The sequence below is a fragment of the Lissotriton helveticus genome, chromosome 12 (assembly GCF_964261635.1).
Source record: "Lissotriton helveticus chromosome 12, aLisHel1.1, whole genome shotgun sequence".
NCBI classification, from domain to species: domain Eukaryota; kingdom Metazoa; phylum Chordata; class Amphibia; order Caudata; family Salamandridae; genus Lissotriton; species Lissotriton helveticus.
In genome coordinates, this window is record NC_136073.1 from 14,519,062 (window position 1) to 14,540,247 (window position 21,186).

A 21,186-nucleotide genomic window follows, 5' to 3' on the forward strand; every position below is an offset into this window, starting at 1 on the left:
GGAAGGCCAGATTTATAATGGCGGTGTCAGCATCTTGTAGCCAAGTTTCGGTCAAAAAGATGATATCTGGAGAATCCGAATCTATCATATCCCGAAGGAATTGATAGTGCTTGACCAAAGATCTGACATTCAGGCTCCACACGTTTAGGACTTGCTCAGTGCGATCTGTATGAGTGCCGTAAGCAGTCCCTGGCACAGAACGCACCCCCGTGGGTGCGGTCAAAGAAAACCAGCCACAGGAACAGTCATAAGGTCCCGAGAGAGGAAATAATGGGACATGCTTACATACTGGAAGAGTATCTCGTACAGCGAGAATACTAGCACGGTCGTACTTACACGGAACGATATTACACATCGTGCTGCCGTGGCAGGGGGCCAGAGTCCATAGCCCGCGCCCGCTACCTCGACGCGGATGAGCGCAGACGGGCAGGACTCTGGCACGACTCCGGCTAAGCGACGGCGTCCCTCTGCGCGTTTCCGCTGCGCGGAAGAGGACGACTTTAAATAGGCGTCTCCCAAACCACCTCGAGCGTCAGGACGCTCCAAGATGGCGCCCGCGCAAGCACACACTCACCCCAAACAAAGATGGCGCCCACCAGTCTCCAGCCCCGGGACCCGGACCCGCCAAATGGCGGTGTAGTTTCCAAAATTTATATGCAAGTGAGGGGACACAGGCCCTGCAAAGCGGTAAGTAAAATCCGGGGATAAAAAAGAATAAGCAACCAAAATAGGCTAAGGGTTAATTAAAATAGCAGCCAGCCGGCAGCGCGACCTGCACTGATGCAGTGGTGAACAGGGGAGACACGTTATTTTCAATGCACTATAAATGCACGTGACGTAACATAGTGCAGAAGGGGAGACACGTCCTTTAATGCACTATAAATGCACGTGACGTAACATAGGGGAGACATTCTTTTCAATGCACTATAAATGTACGTGACGTAACATAGTGCAGAAGGGGAGACACGTCCTTTAATGCACTTTAAATGCACGTGACGTAAGTTATTACAGGAGCCCTTCCCTCTGTCACACTTTCCTTCCCTCCTCCTGCCTTCTCATTTGTTTACTCACCTCTGCGGCTTGCCACGACTCCCTCCCCCCCCCCCCCCCCTCTGCCCCCTCCCTCTGTCTCTCTCGTCCCCATTCTTTGCTTCTTTCCTTCTCTTTCTCTCGCCCCTTCCTCTTCTCCTGTTCCCAGCTGCGGTGCACCCACCCTCCCTTCCTCCCACGCTCACTCCTTTCCACGGCCTCACGCCCCTCTCCTCCCCTCCTCTCGTCTCCCTCCTCTTCCATGCCCTCTCTCTCTCTCCTCCCTCCCTCTCTCCCTGGTCCTCCCCCGGGGTGGCTCCCGGGGCGGGGCCGGGGCTGGGGTCGGTTCTGCTGGGCTCGGCCCCAGCCCTCCGTCCGGAAGAACTCGCTCCACCGGTTCAGGAGCCGAGGAGCAGCGGCCGCGGGAGGAGGCGCCGGGAGTGGCTGCGGGTGCAGAGGGAGGCGCCCCCGAGAGGGAGAGGAGCCGAGAGGGGAAGACCAGGGGAGAGGAGAGAGAGCAGCACAGAGGGGAGGAGAGACGCACGGAGGGAGCTCCAGGTGACAGCACCGGGAGAGACGGCCCAGACCGAGAGAGAGTGCACGGACCGAGAGAGTGCACGGACCGAGAGAGTGCACGGACCCAGAGAGAGTGCACGGACCCAGAGAGAGTGCACGGACCCAGAGAGAGTGCACGGACCGAGGGACGAGAGGCAGACTGCACCCACCCGGAGAGCCCCCTGGCACTGAACCCTTGGAGGACTCGAGCCACGGGGAGCCCCCACCCGCCAGTGACAGACCCCCCCCTGGCTTCAACATGAGGCCCCAGGCGGAGACTCCCCCCGTGGACGAGAGATAACCCGGGAGCACAGAGGACTCTCCGCGGCCCCGGGTGCCAGGACCCCCCAACCCCGCAGAACAGACACTGCCTCTGAAAGAGACCCCCCCGCCCCCCGGAGCCATGATGATGGACAAGAGGAAGGTCTTCGTGGCGCTTGACGTCCTCTGCGTGGTGATTGGTGAGTGCCCCTCGGACTGTCCATCAGTGGCAGGTAGCCCTCCTGCCTGACCCTACTGCCTGACCCTGGTGTCTCCTGCCTGACTCTCGTCTCTCCTCTGCCTGACTCTCGTCTCTCCTCTGCCTGACTCTCGTCTCTCCTGCCTGACTCTCGTCTCTCCTGCCTGACTCTCGTCTCTCCTCTGCCTGACTCTCGTCTCTCCTCTGCCTGACTCTCGTCTCTCCTCTGCCTGACTCTCGTCTCTCCTGCCTGACTCTCGTCTCTCCTGCCTGACTCTCGTCTCTCCTGCCTGACTCTGAGACCTTCATCCTTGCAGTGCTCTCTCTCGCCTGTCTCTGCTCTCTCTCGCCTGACCCTGCTCTCTCCTACCTGACCCCGGCGTCTCCTGCCTGACTCTGCTCACCCCTATCTCTGTAACCCCTGTCAAGGGTGTCTCTTGCACCAGCTTTCTCACTGGTGTTGTATCCCTGAGGTGTGCTTTGTTGACATCCCACTTCCTCTCCACATTTGTAGCAGTGTAAGAAGGCGGTCGGTCCTTGGTGGTCACCCGTCAGTGCTTGGTGGTCACCCGTCAGTGCTTGGTGGTCACCCGTCAGTGCTTGGTGGTCACCCGTCAGTGCTTGGTGGTCACCCGTCAGTGCTTGGTGGTCACCCGTCAGTGCTCGGTGGTCACCCGTCAGTGCTCGGTGGTCACCCGTCAGTGCTCGGTGGTCACCCGTCAGTGCTTGGTGGTCACCCGTCTGTGCTCGGTGGTCACCCGTCTGTGCTCGGTGGTCACCCGTCTGTGCTCGGTGGTCACCCGTCAGTGCTCGGTGGTCACCCGTCAGTGCTCGGTGGTCACCCGTCTGTGCTTGGTGGTCACCCGTCTGTGCTTGGTGGTCACCCGTCTGTGCTTGGTGGTCACCCGTCTGTGCTTGGTGGTCACCCGTCAGTGCTTGGTGGTCACCCGTCAGTGCTTGGTGGTCACCCGTCAGTGCTTGGTGGTCACCCGTCAGTGCTTGGTGGTCACCCGTCAGTGCTTGGTGGTCACCCGTCAGTACTTGGTGGTCACCCGTCAGTTGTCAGTGCTTGGTGGTCACCAGTCAGCTGTCAGTGCTTGGTGGTCACCAGTCAGCTGTCAGTGCTAGGTTCGTCAACAGTCAGCTGTCTGTTCTTGGTGGTCACCAGTCAGCTGTCTGTTCTTGGTGGTCACCAGTCAGCTGTCTGTTCTTGGTGGTCACCAGTCAGCTGTCTGTTCTTGGTGGTCACCAGTCAGCTGTCTGTTCTTGGTGGTCACCAGTCAGCTGTCTGTTCTTGGTGGTCACCAGTCAGCTGTCTGTTCTTGGTGGTCACCCATCAGCTGTCTGTTCTTGGTGGTCACCCATCAGCTGTCTGTTCTTGGTGGTCACCCATCACCCGTCTGTGCTTGGTGGTCACCCGTCTGTGCTTGGTGGTCACCCGTCTGTGCTCGGTGGTCACCCGTCTGTGCTTGGTGGTCACCCGTCAGTGCTCGGTGGTCACCCGTCAGTGCTCGGTGGTCACCCGTCAGTGCTCGGTGGTCACCCGTCTGTGCTCGGTGGTCACCCGTCAGTGCTCGGTGGTCACCCGTCTGTGCTCGGTGGTCACCCGTCAGTGCTCGGTGGTCACCCGTCTGTGCTCGGTGGTCACCCGTCAGTGCTCGGTGGTCACCCGTCTGTGCTCGGTGGTCACCCGTCAGTGCTTGGTGGTCACCCGTCAGTGCTTGGTGGTCACCCGTCAGTGCTTGGTGGTCACCCGTCAGTGCTTGGTGGTCACCCGTCAGTTGTCAGTGCTTGGTGGTCACCAGTCAGCTGTCAGTGCTTGGTGGTCACCTGTCAGCTGTCAGTGCTTGGTGGTCACCCGTCAGTTGTCAGTGCTTGGTGGTCACCAGTCAGCTGTCTGTGCTTGGTGGTCACCAGTCAGCTGTCTGTTCTTGGTGGTCACCAGTCAGCTGTCTGTTCTTGGTGGTCACCAGTCAGCTGTCTGTTCTTGGTGGTCACCAGTCAGCTGTCTGTTCTTGGTGGTCACCAGTCAGTTGTCTGTTCTTGGTGGTCACCAATCAGCTGTCAGTGCTTGATTGGTCAGCCGTCAGCTATCTGTTCTTGGTGGTCACCCATCAGCTTTCGATACTTGGTGGCAATCCGTCAGCTGTCTGTTCTTGGTGGTCATCCGTCAGCTGTCTGTTCCTCGTAGTCACCCATCAGCTGTCTGTTCTTGGTGGTCACCCATCAGCTGTCTGTTCTTGGTGGTCACCCATCAGCTGTCTGTTCTTGGTGGTCACCCATCAGCTGTCTGTTCTTGGTGGTCACCCATCAGCTGTCTGTTCTTGGTGGTCACCCATCAGCTGTCTGTTCTTGGTGGTCACCCATCAGCTGTCTGTTCTTGGTGGTCACCCATCAGCTGTCTGTTCTTTGGGGTCACCCATCAGCTGTCTGGTCTTGGTGTCACCTGTCTGTTCTTGGTGGTCACCCATCACCTGTCTGTTCTTGGTGGTCCCCCATCAGCTGTCTGTTCTTGAGTGTCACCCATCAGCTGTCTGGTCTTGGTGTCACTTGTCTGTTCTTGGTGGTCACCCGTCAGCTGTCTGTTCTTGGTGGTCACCCATCAGCTGTCGGTCCTTGGTGGTCACCCGTCAGCTCTCTGTTCTTGGTGGTCACCCGTCAGCTGTCTGTTCTTGGTGGTCACCCGTCAGCTGTCTGTTCTTGGTGGTCACCCATCAGCTGTTGGTCCTTGGTGGTCACCCATCAGCTGTCGGTCCTTGGTGGTCACCCATCAGCTGTCGGTCCTTGGTGGTCACCCGTCAGCTGTCGGTCCTTGGTGGTCACCCGTCAGCTGTCGGTCCTTGATGGTCACCCGTCAGCTGTCGGTCCTTGGTGGTCACCCGTCAGCTGTCGGTCCTTGATGGTCACCCGTCAGCTGTCTGTTCTTGGTGGTCACCTGTCAGCTGTCTGTGCTTGGTGGTCACCCATCACCTGTCTGTTCTTTGGGGTCACCCATCAGCTGTCTGTTCTTTAGGGTCACCCATCAGCTGTCTGGTCTTCGTGTCAGCTATCTGTTCTTGGTGGTCACCTGTCAGCTGTCTGTTCTTGGTGGTCCCCATCAGCTGTCTGTTCTTGGTGGTCCCCATCACCTGCCTGTTCTTGGTGGTCACCCATCAGTGGGCCTTACAGGAGGCATGATGTGAGAGTAGGTGCGTCATGATGATGTGAGAGTAGTTGTGTCAAGGAGAGTGGGGTGGCCCTGTACCCCCACTGACCAAGAGCTGCCACCAGCTTGAAGTAATTGCAGTCACCACCAAACAATTGGCCCTTGAAACCCCGAGTCCTCTTTGTAGAACTTTGGCACGTGTGAGTCCAACCTTCAGAACCGCAGCACATACCGCGAAGAGCGAGTGCAAAGAGCGTGGACCATCCACTGGCCCAAGAAGAGATGCCAACATTGAAGACCTCCAGAGGTACACCCTGGGCATTGTAAGTGGCGGGACCCCGCATCAACGGCCTGTTCTTCATGCCTATCATAAAGACCTCGTTGACCCTCTCCAAGGTGCCTCTCGTGTGCCTTGTCTGCTCTTTGACTGCCCACCTGCTGACCCCTCACCTCCTCCATGACCGGCTGCTGGTGAATGTGTGCTCTCCTAGTGTCCAATCTCCCTCCTCGAGACTGGACCCTTGACTGGAACATCTGTCCATCGGATGGTCCACCATGTCCTCCTAAGATGCCATGGACGCTTGCGATCCGCAGGTGAATCTCCCACGACTACTTGAACCTCAGACCTGAGCATCCTTGAGAATTTTTCCGCCTCAGTATGGTTCATTCTTGGTGTTTCCACCGCCCGCTCTTCACTCCTTCGCTGTCCTCGCCTTCCTACCATGCTCCGTGTCGATGTGCCGGAAGTGACACCTTAAGTTCTGCTATTGCCTTGGAGGTCTCTGGATCCGAAGGATTTGGTTCTCTTCTAAGACTGTTGTAATGATACTCTCTTCGTCATCAGGATGGAAGTTGTGATTACCCCTTCGGCGGTGTTGGACCTTGGTATTCATGGCCGACGTTGGATCTGTCATGGACAACAGAGTCGTATGTGCGGGTGATCCCATGAGCCTCAAGGTTGGAGAGGGACCTCTCTTCCTGAGTTAAGATGTTCGCTTCTCAACTTCTCGACTCCTCTCTCCATTCCTCCCTAACTCAAGTTTCTTCCATACCCTCTTGCATTGCATGTGCTGATGACGCATGTCTTCAGTACAAAGTTTCCCACACAATGTTATCTACAAGCCAAGACTAAGGTCTCTGGGAGATCAGAAAAAGGCAGACGGAAGCATCAATTCTTGGCAGATGCAAATCCCCAGTCCAGCCCAGCCTGCTTCTTCTGCTTCCTCTGCACTGTAGGCACCCCTCATACAACACCAACACCGTGGGTTCTCTTCCCTCCCCTCTTGCAGAGGCCATCTTGGGTTGAAGAGATGCGAGACTCGAGTTTTGCCAAGTTGAGGATTTGAAAGTCTAGTGCGTGGAGTGACACACACACTCACACTTAGTCTGGGTGGTGAATTCCACTTGATTCGCAGAGTTTGCGGAGATTTCCGCACTCACCGTACACGGAGCTCGCAGAGTTCCAAAAAACTCCGCTTTGCGGAGTGGAGTTTTTTCTCTTGCTCGCGTTCGACAATGTCAAGTTGGCGAGCAGAAGTGAGGGAAATCTACCTTCCTGTGAGATTATTCCTCGTTCGCTATTGTTCATTATCGTCCGCATCAAGTTGGTGAGCATGAGCATGGAAAATCAACCTCCTGGCGAGATTTCATAACGCAAGCGGATTTCTCATTGAGTGTGGTTGCGTTGAGAAACTGTCCGCTTGCGTTGTGAAAGCTGCTGCCCGAGTAAAAATCTACTCGAGCGGCAGAAAGGAAGCAGTGCCCGCTTGCGCTGTGCATGGCGCCGTTCGCTATGTTTGCACAGTGCGGACAAGCACCTGGCACTGAAAATCACAGTGAACAGCATTTATCCAATGCACTCTGCCGCTTGCAGAGCGCGGCAGAGTTTTTTTGCACTTAGTGGAGTTCCGCATAGCAGAGCTCCGCGAACTCGGGGCAGGTGGGGACAGCACTCCTAACAACTCCTGACCATACTGTAGACCAAGGAACCCCAATGCCCCAGATGCTGCTGCCACCTACAGGTGCTATGTCGCCAATGCGCAAGGGCTCGGGTCTCTGCAGCGGTGTCATCACTCTAGTCTTCATTGGCTTCCTTCATTCACATCTTTCTTCTGCCTCTTGCTCTCTTGTTCATCTGTACTCTAGGACTTGTCTCTTTGGCTCTGTACCTGTTTCATCCAGTGAGTCCCTTCCCTTCCCTCTGGGACTTTGCTCTCTTCTACCCCTGTCCTCTTTCATCCATTGAGTAAGTTTCCTTCCCTCTAGGACTTTGCTCTCTTTGGCTCTGTACCTGTTTCTCTTCCTTCCATCGACCCATCTCACCCTCTGCACTCTTCAGCCTTACATGTGTTGTCACCGGCACTCCCCTCCCTCTCGGCCTTTGACTTTGATGGGTTGATTGCTTCAATCTTTCCTCCGGTCGTTGCTGTGATTGGCTCGCCTCTCATCCTAGATAACTCCAGTTTATGGTAGCTTCTGCAGTGCCATGTGCTGAAGGTACACACCTGCTAATGGACAGATAAGGAAAACTCCCATGGTGCAACGGGGCACCCATGGGAGGCTCAGTGGGACGCTGACGGCCACCTACCTGCAGCAGAACCAGTGGAAGCGGTTACTTAAGCAGCGCTCCTTATGTGGGGGCTTCCGTGGGCCTGAAGAGCTGGGGGGATTTGGGAAGTCAGCAGGCTTTGGCAGAGGTCTCTAGTGTCACTCATTGCGGGTGAGACTCACTCATGTGCAGGTTTGGTTGAGCTTTCATTGGAATCAGGCGAAATGCCAGAGTTGGTGAGAAGGGGCTAGGGCTGACCTTCTATAGGTGTTTGTGTTCAGAGTTCAGCTCTGAGCTCTGCAGCCCCTGGGATCCTCAGAGGCTACAACGAGCCCCCCCGACAGCCCCTGGGAGCTGCCGCTTCTGGCACATTACAGCGCTTCTGCACTTCTTGGGGACACTATGTGGCCCACCTTTAATCTGGATGTCTGTGCAGGTCATGAATTCAGTGCAACTGGAGGCCAGCCATCGGTTAACAAAGTGTTGGTGCTATTTTATTAGTTTGACCCTCATTTTAATTTTTTTATTATTTAAATTAGTTTCTGTGTTGTCACTCATATCATAAGTCGCGTGACGCAAGTTCCTACAATGTCATATAACGTTCTGATTAGTACTTCCAATAGTTCTCAAAGCTTGAAAGTTCAGCTGTAGGGTTACTGGTTCACCTTTAGATCCAGCGAGGAGATGTCCTGTGTGCCCTCTGCCGGGTGTTTGTGGATACCCTTGGAACCCTGCCTGAGGGAGACGCTCGACCCTGACAGAGGGACACGCTTGTCAACGAGAGACATTATCCTCCCTAGCTTAGCTGAGGGAGATTCTCCTCATTAACTGAGATGTTTATCCCTGTCTGAGTCAGACGTTCATTCATGGCTTAGTTGAGGGAGACGTTCCTCCCTGGTTGAGGGAGACTCATTCATGGCTTGGTTGAGGGAGACGTTCCTCCTTGGTTGAGGGAGACGTTCATTCATGGCTTGGTTGAGGGAGACGTTCCTCCTTGGTTGAGGGAGACGTTCCTCCTTGGTTGAGGGAGACGTTCCTCCTTGGTTGAGGGAGACGTTCCTCCCTGGTTGAGGGAGGCGTTCATTCATGGCTTGGTTGAGGGAGACGTTCCTCCCTGGTTGAGGGAGACTCATTCATGGCTTGGTTGAGGGAGACGTTCCTCCTTGGTTGAGGGAGACGTTCATTCATGGCTTGGTTAAGGGAGACGTTCCTCCCTGGTTGAGGGAGACGTTCATTCATGGCAAGGTTGAGGGAGATGTTCCTCCCTGGTTGAGGGAGACGTTCATTCATGGAATCCTTGAGGGAGACGTTCCTCCCTGGTTGAGGGAGATGCTCCTCCCTGGTTGAGGGAGATGCTCCTCCCTGGTTGAGGGAGATGCTCCTCCCTGGTTGAGGGAGACGTTCCTCCCTGGTGGAGGGAGACGTTCCTCCCTGGTGGAGGGAGACGTTCCTCCCTGGTTGAGGGAGACGTTCCTCCCTGGTTGAGGGAGACGTTCCTCCCTGGTTGAGGGAGACGTTCCTCCCTGGTTGAGGGAGACGTTCCTCCCTGGTTTAGGGAGACGTTCCTCCCTGGTTGAGGTAGAGGTTCCTCCCTGGTTGAGGGAGACGTTCCTCCCTGGTTGAGGGAGACGTTCCTCCCTGGTTGAGGGAGACGTTCCTCCCTGGTTGAGGGAGACGTTCCTCCCTGGTTGAGGGAGACGTTCCTCCCTGGTTGAGGGAGACGTTCCTCCCTGGTTGAGGGAGACGTTCCTCCCTGGTGGAGGGAGACGTTCCTCCCTGGTGGAGGGAGACGTTCCTCCCTGGTTGAGGGAGACGTTCCTCCCTGGTTGAGGGAGACGTTCCTCCCTGGTTGAGGGAGATGTTCCTCCCTCGCTCGTATAAAGGAGATCCTCGCGCTTGTCTTGCGGTTCCACGTGTGACTTCAGTTTTGGTACTTGAAGGGCGGTGTTGATTCAGCCATGAGTACATATTGGACTGGTGGGTGGATGTTTACAAGTCTTTCTTTGCTTTCCATCCCCTCTCCATGTGAGGGTCATCCCTGACTCCGCCCACGCCCTTCTTCAGCTGTGGTTGGACACCTACCACAGCCCAGCTTAGGACCTCCTCAGGGGGAGCAACATTGAAGGTGGTGAGTGCTTCTGCGGCAGCCACTGCACACTGCAGGACTGCTTGACTTGTCTCCTTTTGGAAGTTTTGATCAGAAAGTGCAATTTGTATTTGTGTTTTATACCTGATGATGTGAAACATGGTGACCTTACACGTCTTCAGTGACCTGATGGTGCACAGACACTAGTGCTCGTGCCATTTGATACCCAATAGCATAGAAAGGAAGCCATGGACCCTGGGGCAAGCAAGGAAAATGGCCACTTCGACTGCTGTTGAGGGTAGTAAACCACATAATTGTCAGGGTTCAATGGCCCCTGAGGGCTCTGTGCCCCGGTGCCGCTGCACCTGCTGCACCAGTGGTAGCTATGCTCCTGCTGATACCTTTACTCCAGCAGGTGGCAGTGAGGCGGTGTTCCGTTCCACGCGTGTGTGTCTCTGCAGCGCATGTGTGCTGCGGGGTTCCTAAAAGCAGTAGGTTTGTGGGAAGGCATCACCTTCAGGGCTGTGGCTGGGGCCTGGGCTGACAGTGAAGCGCTTACACCTGGGCTGAGATGCGCGCGCTGAGGTCACGCGCACCAGGACACACCTATATAGTGCAAGAACGGTCCAGCGCCCAGGTTGGTCGGCCCGGAACCCTACTTTGGGTTCACTCAGTCTGTATCCATTCCCCTATGATTCCACTGGTGCTGGTTGGTCAGTTTCCAGTTCCAGAGAATAATGGATGCCCCCTGTCACCCATTCATGCTGTGTGGGTGCCCTGAAGGCTTTACGTACCCCTTCCCAGGGCCTGACTGGCGTGGGTGCCAGGCATCTCCCCGGTGTGCCAGAATAGTCGGTCCGATTTATTCCAAGCAGGTGTCGCCTGCCTGCACACAGCATGGTGTTGGGGAATTTTACTCGAGGACTGGAGTTGGAATAGTAAATTAACCTCCTGTACAACTTGGGAGAATGTTGGCCTTTTCTCAGATATTCTGGGACTGGAGTTATAATAGTAAATTAGCTGTATTTACATCCAGAGCCCTCTGCTACCTGGAGGTGCAACTCTGAGCAAGAAACTCAGGGCTCGGTGCTCCAGAAAACCCGAAGCCTCATCCTCCTACGAGTAAAGGCTCGATTCCAGGGCGGTGTTGGAGGGCCATTGAGTACCCGGCAGTGATGGTGGCGTCAGAGGAAAGGCAGCAAGTGAAAGCCTGTAACCACCTCCCTCGCCAGTCCCGTACAAATTCCAAATTCTCAGACGTGACTCGTCTCGCGGTTCAAGCGACGGGTTGGTACTTGCCAGTTCTGAGGGTGGCCTGCTGTGACGGAGCGTCTCCAAATCCTTTTGGCTGCAAGTTGGACAAAATATTTGTAATCCGCGCTACCCTGAAATTAGAGGTCGTCGCCAGAACATCTCCCGCAGGTCTACACGTGTGCTTGACAGTTTCCTATATACAGGGCCACTCGAACAATGCAACAGAAGAAGACCAAATTATGTGGCAGAGTTGACTAAATTATGCGTCAAGAAAATGCAAATTATGTGGCAGAGTTGACTAAATTATGCATCAAGAAAATGCTAATTATGTGGCAGAGTTGACTAAATTATGCGTCAAGAAAATGCAAATTATGTGGTGTAATGCGACACATTTTGTGACCGTATTACTTCATTATTTTGTCATTTTTACCCATGTTAATACTATTATAGCAAAGGTTTTTTTTCTCATTGGTACCACTTTTCCACCCAAAAGCAATAATAAACTACTGAAGATAATTAGTTAATGCTCCTGCAGGGTCTTTCTCTGCTCAGCAGCACGTGTTGCTGTGTTTTTAGTAACACTTGATCCGTTTGAATTAGAAACAACATTTTTGGGGGAAAATCTACAATTTATGCAGCATGTGATGGCTTATGAGGCAATTGCGGCAAATCCTTAGTTATGTAAAAAAACATCACTGCCGCAGATTTGTATATTTCCAGTGGCCTTGCATATATTGTGCAGTTGGAATTCACAGTAACTCTCTTAAAACACAAATTTGGGTGTTTGGACATTGCTGAATTGAAGCACCCTCTGTTCAGACCGCTGGAAAGCATGTTATTCGAAGAACGGGCGATCGGAGTAGCCTGTTTCGGTCATGTCTGCTATGCACTTGGCCTTCATCTGTTCATTAGCTGGTCAGCGATTGCCGTTGTCGCCAGTATAATATGAATTTCAATTGTTTTCCGGATCTCTTTTTAGCACAGTGGTATTCATGTCTCCCATGACCTACATCACGCCCGTTCCCACTCTAGTGGGTCCCATGACCGGTATCCACATGTGATTAATTAACTGGTGATAACAGCATTCTGATTAAAAATATGGCACCTCTTCTCCTGCAATGTGTAAAATTAAAGAATTTCCAGAAATGAAGGTGGAGCAGAGTGTAGAAAAAAAGATGCATCGATTTAGGGTTTTTGTAGGGCTCAGACCACTCCTTCTGGAAAGGGACGGGTGGAGGCAACAGTCCGAGATTGTATGGTCGGTGGCTTCAGACCCCAGTAGCTAATGGCCGGCTGAGGTTGTTTAGCTGACTCTCAGGTACTACTTATTGTATGGGCGCTGAGGGGTATCCACTTCAGTGCATACTACTCCGCGCCCTTACATACTTATTATATGAGCGCTGAGGGGTATCCACTCCAGTGCATACCACTCCGCGCCCTTACATACTTATTGTATGAGCGCTGAGGGGTATCCACTTCAGTGCATACTACTCCGCGCCCTTACATACTTATTGTATGAGCGCTGAGGGGTATCCACTCCAATGCATACCACTCCGCGCCCTTACATACTTATTGTATGGGCGCTGAGGGGTATCCACTCCAGTGCATACCACTCCGCGCCCTTACATACTTATTGTATGGGTGCTGAGGGGTATCCACTCCAGTGCATACCACTCCGCGCCCTTACATACTTATTGTATGAGCGCTGAGGGGTATCCACTCCGGTGCATACCACTCCGCGCCCGTACATACTTATTGTATGAGCGCTGAGGGGTATCCACTCCAGTGCATACCACTCCGCGCCCTTACATACTTATTGTATGGGTGCTGAGGGGTATCCACTCCAGTGCATACCACTCCGCGCCCTTACATACTTATTGTATGAGCGCTGAGGGGTATCCACTCCGGTGCACACCACTCCGCGCCCTTACATACTTATTGTATGGGCGCTGAGGGGTATCCACTCCAGTGCATACCACTCCGTGCCCTTACATACTTATTGTATGAGCGCTGAGGGGTATCCACTCCGGTGCATACCACTCCGCGCCCTTACATACTTATTGTATGGGCGCTGAGGGGTATCCACTCCAGTGCATACCACTCCGTGCCCTTACATACTTATTGTATGAGCGCTGAGGGGTATCCACTCCGGTGCATACCACTCCGCGCCCTTACATACTTATTGTATGAGCGCTGAGGGGTATCCACACCAGTGCATACCACTCCGCGCCCTTACATACTTATTGTATGGGCGTTGAGGGGTATCCACACCAGTGCATACCACTCCGCGCCCTTACATACTTATTGTATGAGCGCTGAGGGGTATTCACTCCAGGGCATACCACTCCGCGCCCATACAATAAACGCGCCCTTACATACTTATTGTATGGGCGCTGAGGGGTATCCACTCCAGTGCATACCACTCCGCGCCCTTACATACTTATTGTATGAGCGCTGAGGGGTATCCACTCCAGTGCATACCACTCCGCGCCCTTATATACTTATTGTATGGGCGCTGAGGGGTATCCACTCCAGGGCATACCACTCCGCGCCCTTACATACTTATTGTATGAACGCTGGGGGGTACCCACTCCAGTGCTGTGTGCAAGTATGTATGGGCCCCACGGATTATGCACTACACATTGCGGTGACCTCTCTGCCCTTCGCACGATTCCACGGAATCTCGTAATTCCGCCAATTACGCCCACCCCTACTCTTAGGGCATTTGGGCCTTAAGCTGTTGGGACCAGTTGGGTCCAGACCTTCGTGCAATGAATCTCCGGATGTCGTCTTGGTCTGAGGTGGTTTAGTATGTGGAGGGCGGCCACCCGGGGATCCCGCCTTGATCCGGAGAGGCCGAGCCGTGGTTCCTGGTTGGCGTTTTCTTCCGGAGGACTGTAAGATGGTCAACCATGCCCTTCTAGGGTGTTGTATGCATTATTTATTTTATTTTATCTGCAGAGTTTTATATAGCGCTGGCTAGACCCGGAGGTATCAGAGCGCTTTACATGAGGATCAGCGAGTTACAAGTTACAAAAATTACGACAGTTACTAGAACATAGTGAAACATAGGAAAAACAAACAGTGATACACAGCACAACATGGGTTGCTAGAGCAAAGTAAAGCATAATTCTCCGTGCATTTGAGTCATGTGAGCATTGAGCAGCCGCGCCAGAGCCTTTACTACTCAGAGTTGTAGGCAGAGTAACGCAACAATTCCACACACTCAGCATTGAGTTTTTATATTTTTGACCTTAGTTAGTGAAATAAAAAAACTTTCTAGTAGTTTTAACTGGTGGTGAAGCCTGACAGCCCTGGAACGACTCGAATGGAAACATCTCGGCTGTGAATCCTTTCCTAATGCGGTGTCTGTTCTAAAGTTTCGAAGCGAGACATTTTCCTTCGTCCTGCTTGACATTAGGCCTCCAGAATCTGCACATTTTAACATTTTCAGGAAGCCCTGGCCCGCCCTCTCTCCAGCTTCCTTCTCTCTCTCTCTCCTCCAGTTCTCACAGTCAAAACATTTTTTTTTCTCGTGCGCAATGGAGCGCCATTTTTTTTCCAAGAACCCCCCCTGCTTTCAGATCCACCCAGCAGAGGGCCCAAGCCAGAGGGGTGACCGGGATGTGAACCTCCGGTTCCGGAAGTGCACCCTCCCTCCCGCCCTCACGCCTCCTGTCTGGGAGGCCGGGCTGTACCGCTGCCATTTTTAGACTCTGCGGCTGGCGCGAGGGCGGCAGGTAGATTTTTGTGGCCACACCGGTCCCAAGAAGAAGAGAAACAAAAAATAGAAAAGGCCTGCATATTAGTCGTGATTAGAGGCCGGGCAGGAAGTGTGCTGGGAAGGGCTGTGGTTATTCCGGGGCGGGCCCATGTGGGAATTGTTTGGACTTCCGCCAGCAGAAGCTGGGGTTTATGAGCCTCGCACACCTGAAACTTGTGCGACTTAGTGCGCAGCCCAAGCAAGCATGTGGTGAAGGTGCCGTCATGTGCATTCCGCACGCACTGTTATCAGACTCGCGTAGAGCAGTGGCGTAATTAAACTTGAAGGATGCCCTTGCAAAATCCATACAGGGACCCCCCATCTTCCGGGTCCAGTTGGGAGCTCTCATGCCAGGGACCTTCCAGTCCCGAAGGGGGCCCCCGGAGTTCGGGGACCCTGCACCGCAGGGGCTTTTGTTAACCACTGGTATAGAGTTGTCATTCCAAAGGACATTGGGTATTTCCTTCCACTTACCTCCATAAAAGCTGGAATGCATCACCAGCGGCGACCAGTTTCCCGCAACACAAATAGATGCCATGTTTGTACCTCGAACGTCACATCCCACGTCCACATATCGGTCACACCGCGACCAGACCCTCTTCCAAGCGGGCATGCGGTCCTCTATTTTTAATTTTATTAAATTGGCACAGTTAATTAAAACCACTGCAATGAAATCGTCTCTGTGGCAGTCCTCCTTTAAGTGCTGTGTATAATTTGAGTACTGTGAAGTCGCACAAGTGGTATACATAGGCCATCTTGTGACTGACTTTGCACCAGCCCTGCTGCGTTTTACAATGGAACTCTGAGCTAGACAATTGTGTGATTTGGGAGACCGCGGGCACGTCTTCTCTGCCTGTTTCCTTGCCTACTCCATTCCCGCAACCCTACACCTCTTCTAGGGGCTACCTGTTCCCTTACACGCCTGCTTCTTCCAGGAGTTGGCTGCAGGCCTTTGTAAATTCCGCCAGCCTCCCCTCTTACTCCTGCCAGGCGGTGGAAGAGATGTAAGCGCTCTTCATGCTTGCCATGAAGAACACTTTCCTCCTGCTGCCGGTACGCCGCCAGCCTGGTCTTACAGACGGGGTTCACATTCCGCAGTCTATTCCGCTTGCACTCGCTAAATGTCCGAACGGGGTCGGATTTTCCCCAACGTATTCCCGGCGTTTAGTGCTATTTTCTTAGGACACAATGCCCACTCCTGCCTACTCTGGACCCAAGGATGCATGTTGCTGTAAGAAATAGCGCTAAAAGCAGCCGACCGCGAATAGAGCTTGCGGCTGCACGCGCTCACTAAATGTGCTCTCGCTGTAAGATTTTCCCTCCAAATTTCTCTTAATTGCGCGAGCAGGAGTAATCGCATTACTATCAGTAATTGTGGTCAAAGAGTAACATGACATTTCTGGAATTAGTCCGGCGTAGTTGAAATTACTCCCTGACCTAGTACATACTCTGGCGTATCCAGAGGGTAGTAGGGGACGGAGTACGCCAGTTACCACCCCGGAGAGAGAGCGGAGCAAAACCTCCTCACCCACTGGTTCCAGCAGCCAAGGTAAGTGTCCCATAGGCTCCTCCGAGGAGCGACAGAGCAGCCAGGGCATGCACTTGTTCCAGGCATCCATGGGTGCAGCAGGTGCAGTGGCACCGGGGCCCAGAGGCCTGAGAGGCCCACTGCACCCTGATTTTTTTGCTGCAGTAGCTAGGGGCTCCTTTGGTTCCTGGCACCCGGGCCCATGACGCACTGGCTGCCCGCTGCAGGCCGCCAGGGCTCAGGGTTACAGGTTCCACCCAGGAGAGAAAGGACGCAGAGCCGAGGCCGGCCCAGCCCTGAGGGCAAACACAGAGTGCTGAGAATGAGAGAAGGGGGCGGGGCGGACTAGAGAGAGAGAGAGCGAGGGCCGAGCGGGAGGGAGAGGCCTGGAAGGAGAGGGGTGAAGTGGAGAAGTGCAGGCGCCTGAGAAAGAGAAGACGGACTGGCACAAAAGAGAGGGAAGGGGAGAGAAAGCAAACAAGTGGGGTACCGGAGGGTGGGTCAAAAGGTGCAGGAAGAGGAGGAAAGACAGGAAGGAGGGAGGTGCATAGCGCACAGCTCACCAGGGAGAGTGTCCTGGCGCTATGTGAACATGCGAAAGTGAAACAAAAGGTTTTCATGAAAAGGGATTCATTTTTTCCACCCTGTTAATTGCATTTAAATATTCCCACTGCACAGAGCCTCCCCCTCATTACAACACTATTTATGCAAAGTGCGTGTTTCTTTAAACAGCCGGGCAGAGCAATAAACAACAACTCGGCGCTAACTTTTGTTAACTTCTGCCAAGTGTGGAGCTGTTCCTGAAACGTGTCTGTTTGATACAATCGTCTAATTGTGCATTAGATGGTGTGTGTTTTGCTGTGGAGCCGCAAATTCACGTTTCTCGAGTTTTAAAGTAATTTTTTGAGCCCTGTGCCCCTTAACACAACAAGTCAACATGGGGTGCATAAGGCAGCGGCTGACGTGTTTGCAGTGCCCTGCCCGTCAGAGGGCACGCTGTGGCGTCCAGAGGGAGTGTCCGCCCAGCAGGAGGGTGAGGCCTGGCCTGGGTGCCCATCCAGGGGGCCTCGCCCCGTTGGCGCTGCCCATTGTCCAGCAGGCTGGTGCGGCTTCCACACAAAGCAGGCTTGTTTGCCTCTGTGAGGCCGGTCAACAACAGGCTGGGCCGGGGCGGGGCGGAATGCAGGTGGGGCTGAGAGGGAAGGGCAGTCAGAAGGGTTTAGGGCAGGTTGCAGGGCAGTTCCCTGTCGGTCAGGCAGCTTTTCTGGGGGCTCTTCTAGAGAGTATATTCGCTTCCAGCAGTTAAAGGTGCGCACCTTTTTAATTCTTTTATTTTTTGGGCTCTGCACAGTGTGAACCTAGTACAACCAAGTCTTGGGTACCCATAAGCAATAGTAGATAGAGGAAATGTTATCCTTAAGTATAACCCCTTCCATGCTGATGACGGCCCCCAGCCGTCATGGCACACAGTTCTCATGTGCTGATGACGGCTGGGGGCCGTCATGACCACGCCCCAAATCGGAATGTCCAGCACAAAGTCGATAGACAAGGGTCCATTAAATAACAATTGCAGAGGAGTTGATACAAATTTCTTTTAATTTTCTTTGTGTTGTAATTTACTCAGCATAGAGCAACCAGCCGACACGTGTTTCGTCAGGGTGTCAGTTAACCACTGACTCTTCAGGGCTGAGCTGGTGTGAGCAAGATGGTCTCGTCGAGACACCGGTGTTAATTCCAACCCGGTGTATCCAAAACTGGCGGGTGGGTACTTGCGTCAGATAAGAGGAACATTTCTGTGCTAAGATGCACCAGACAGTATCATCGAGATGCCGGTGATAATTCCAACCCGGCACGTCTAAAAATGGGTTAAGTAAGGTTTCGCATTGAGTGTAGCGGTAACTGAAAATGCAGTAGCGGGGTATTTCACCACAGCGACTTGTATTTGAATGTAATGAAGAGGTGTAACTAAGATGAAGTGAGAAGTGTGGCTCAATGGTTAGAGCGGCAGACCCTGATGCAGAGGTCTGGCCCGGGACCAGGGTTCGATTCCCGCCTCGGCGGGTCTTGGGCTCAAATTCCCCGGACCTGATAATTCTCGCCTCGGTGCCTAGTCTAATCATGTCCCACTCTGGGCAATAGCTTGCTTAATCTCCACAACGGCCCCAGCAGCGCTTGGATGCCTGGCTTCACCTTGGGGGTGCCCAGGAGTGGACACCTCACAGGGAAAGCCAGGATGGGTTCCGCAGCGGTATGAATACAGCGCTACGAGGCCTCCGGGTTGAAGTGCGCTATATAAAATACAAACATTTACATTTACATGAAACAAAACAGGCTGAAATCCCTCGAGGCACGTGAAGATGCAGTTCTGCTTGCAAGCAAAGGTCCTCCGCGGCTCGTCTTCAGCGAGTGGTGCAGTGTGAACCTAGCATTGGGACACAGGACAGAAACCCCTGGTGGGCTGGCACACTGTGGTGGGCGCAGCACTTAGACAGCCATTCTTAAGCCTTGTATAAAGAACACACAATAACAGGACTCTCTTCGGGCAGTGCCACCAAAGTCTGGAACTCCTTTATTTTATTTCATTGTTTTTTTGCAGTCTTTATTTTAGATTTTCAACCCAAACAGTACAAAAGACAGGCTCAGCCGAGCAGTATTCTAGGGTAGTCTTGGAAGGTCTTAGTCCAGGGAGCAAAGGTAAGGGGTAAGGACAGAAGGAAGAAAATGGCCAGGACAATGTGTGTGGGGGGGGGGTGGACTAGGTCCCCAGCACCCCTCCATGGGATGCTACCAGCGTCGCCCACCCTGGATACTGCCCAAGTCCCAGGGTGCTCTCGGGCGACGGTCCCCTGCCCAATCACGCATCATCAGCGAGGCGGGCGGTACAGACCTGCAGGTGGACGCCCAGTTTATCGTTGAGCGAGTCCATTAGCCAGCCATAGGACACCATTGTCAACCTTTCCATAAGCCATGATTATGCATGTGTGGGTACATGCATGGGTACGTGCGTGGGTGCATGTGAGGACCGCCAGTGCAGGACGATACACTACTCTACCTGCATCCAGACCGTGGCAAGGAACCGGCGCTCGTGCCGACACATCTGGGGCATTTGTGAGGTCAGGTAAGAACACGGTGGAGCAGGAGCGCAGAGGTAAGTGGGAGTGTTAGGCCCAGCGCCGTCTGCCCCTCTGCTCAGAGCCCACAAAGGTCTGGACAGTGGTACAGTATGTGGGTTACGTCGCAGCTCAGGAGGGCGCAACACCAGCATCGCAAGTGGTGGAGGACGCCCGCGCACTCCGGTTTGGAGCGCATCAAGCCTCTTGTATGCCACAGTAGAGGGCCAATTTCTTTGAGAGTGAAGGGATGCACACCTTTACTTTAAACCACATTATTTGTTCTCCATAATTATCATGCCTTTGTTCACAATTGCGTGCAGATTGGCCGCTAGGCAAGCCCAACTGCCATAAGTTACGTAGAGGGCCAAAGCATTCTGTTCCACTGAGGCAGTGATACTCAAAGTACGGCCCGGGGTCCGCGTGTGGCCCTCCTGACCTTTATATGCAGCCCCCCCGGTGACCAGTAGCAATGCGCTGCTGTTTACAAGCCTGGGCAGAGTTCGCGGAAATCCGCCGCGCTGCACGGAGTTCTGCAAGCGGCGGAGTGCGTTAGGTCGTGCCCTTCACATTGTTTTTTTAGTGCCGTGTGTTAGTTCCGTGCTGGAAAATCAGCAAAAATGGCACCGTGCGCAGAGCTTTTTGTCACTCAAGTAGATTTTCTGCTCAAATGGCAGCTTCCTCAATGCGAGCAGATGGCTTCCTACCGCGAGCGGCCGCAACTGTCTGCATTGAGAAATCTCGCTGGGAGGTGGTCTGGCGTTGGATTTTCCTCAGTTGCCAACTTAACGCTGGCGAGCGCGAGCAAGGAAAAATTTTGTCCGGGTATTCCGCCTGCTCCGCGGAGTGTGGCAAAATGCTCGATTGGAGGCAAGTTCACCGCCCAGTAATACGGTTTACTCGAATTTGCAACTACATTAAAAAGAAGTTCAATAAACAGGCAAGCATTACTTAAATGGTTAATTGAAGTTGAAGAAAGTGAATAACTAGGGTGTCCTGCACTGCTTAGCTTAGGAACCCCAATGTTAACCCCTTCGGCGCTCATGACGAGCTGAGCTCGTCATGAGTCGTGCCGCTCGCACGCTGATGACGAGCTCAGCTAATCATGTAACGCGGCTTTTTGAAAAAAGCAGCGTAGCGCAAAAATAGCCGCCGCACAAATGCGGTTAAAGACCTCATGCAGCAAAAGTGTAAAAATGTGATAGTCCCTGAAAAATTCAACATGTTGGATTTCATTAACATGCACAACCATTTGTCCTTAGTACATCAGATCATATCAGTAAATGGAGTAGAATTTTTTTTAAGAGATGGTTTTAAAAAATGAATGTTGAAACATTCATACCCCACCCCTAACAAGAATGCCAATAGTGAATTAAGAGTCATGTGAGGTATGTGCATTATTTAGCTGTCCCGGGTTCCTGTTATTTATTAACAACTTTATAGTTTATTAAATCAAACGCAGGAGAAATTTATCGGAAGTGCACAACCGGCATTCATGTATTTCTAGGTCATTAAAATTGAGTTGGATGACACAATCTGATTAAGTGGGGAAGATAAGATTAATTCCAGGATTTCTGGTTGCACAATGTGCAGTTCAGCCACTAGATATATATGCTTCGTTTCTCCTACACCCACCTCACAGATAACCGCCTCCCTCCCGAAACACTCAAGCGCCACCCTACTGGCATCAATGCCGCCCTCGGTTACA

General features: G+C 53.1%; 1 protein-coding gene across 1 annotated transcript in view; it reads left to right on the forward strand.

The window, feature by feature from the left end:
- Positions 1–1,010: 1,010 nt before the first annotated feature.
- Positions 1,011–21,186, forward strand: part of PLPP2 (phospholipid phosphatase 2) — a 65,781-nt gene continuing 45,605 nt past the window's right edge. The window contains exon 1 of the mRNA XM_078669536.1: positions 1,011–2,045. Within this exon, the coding sequence (XP_078525662.1) occupies positions 1,988–2,045 (58 nt within the window). The 5' untranslated portion in view covers positions 1,011–1,987. The remainder of the gene's footprint in view (positions 2,046–21,186) is intronic.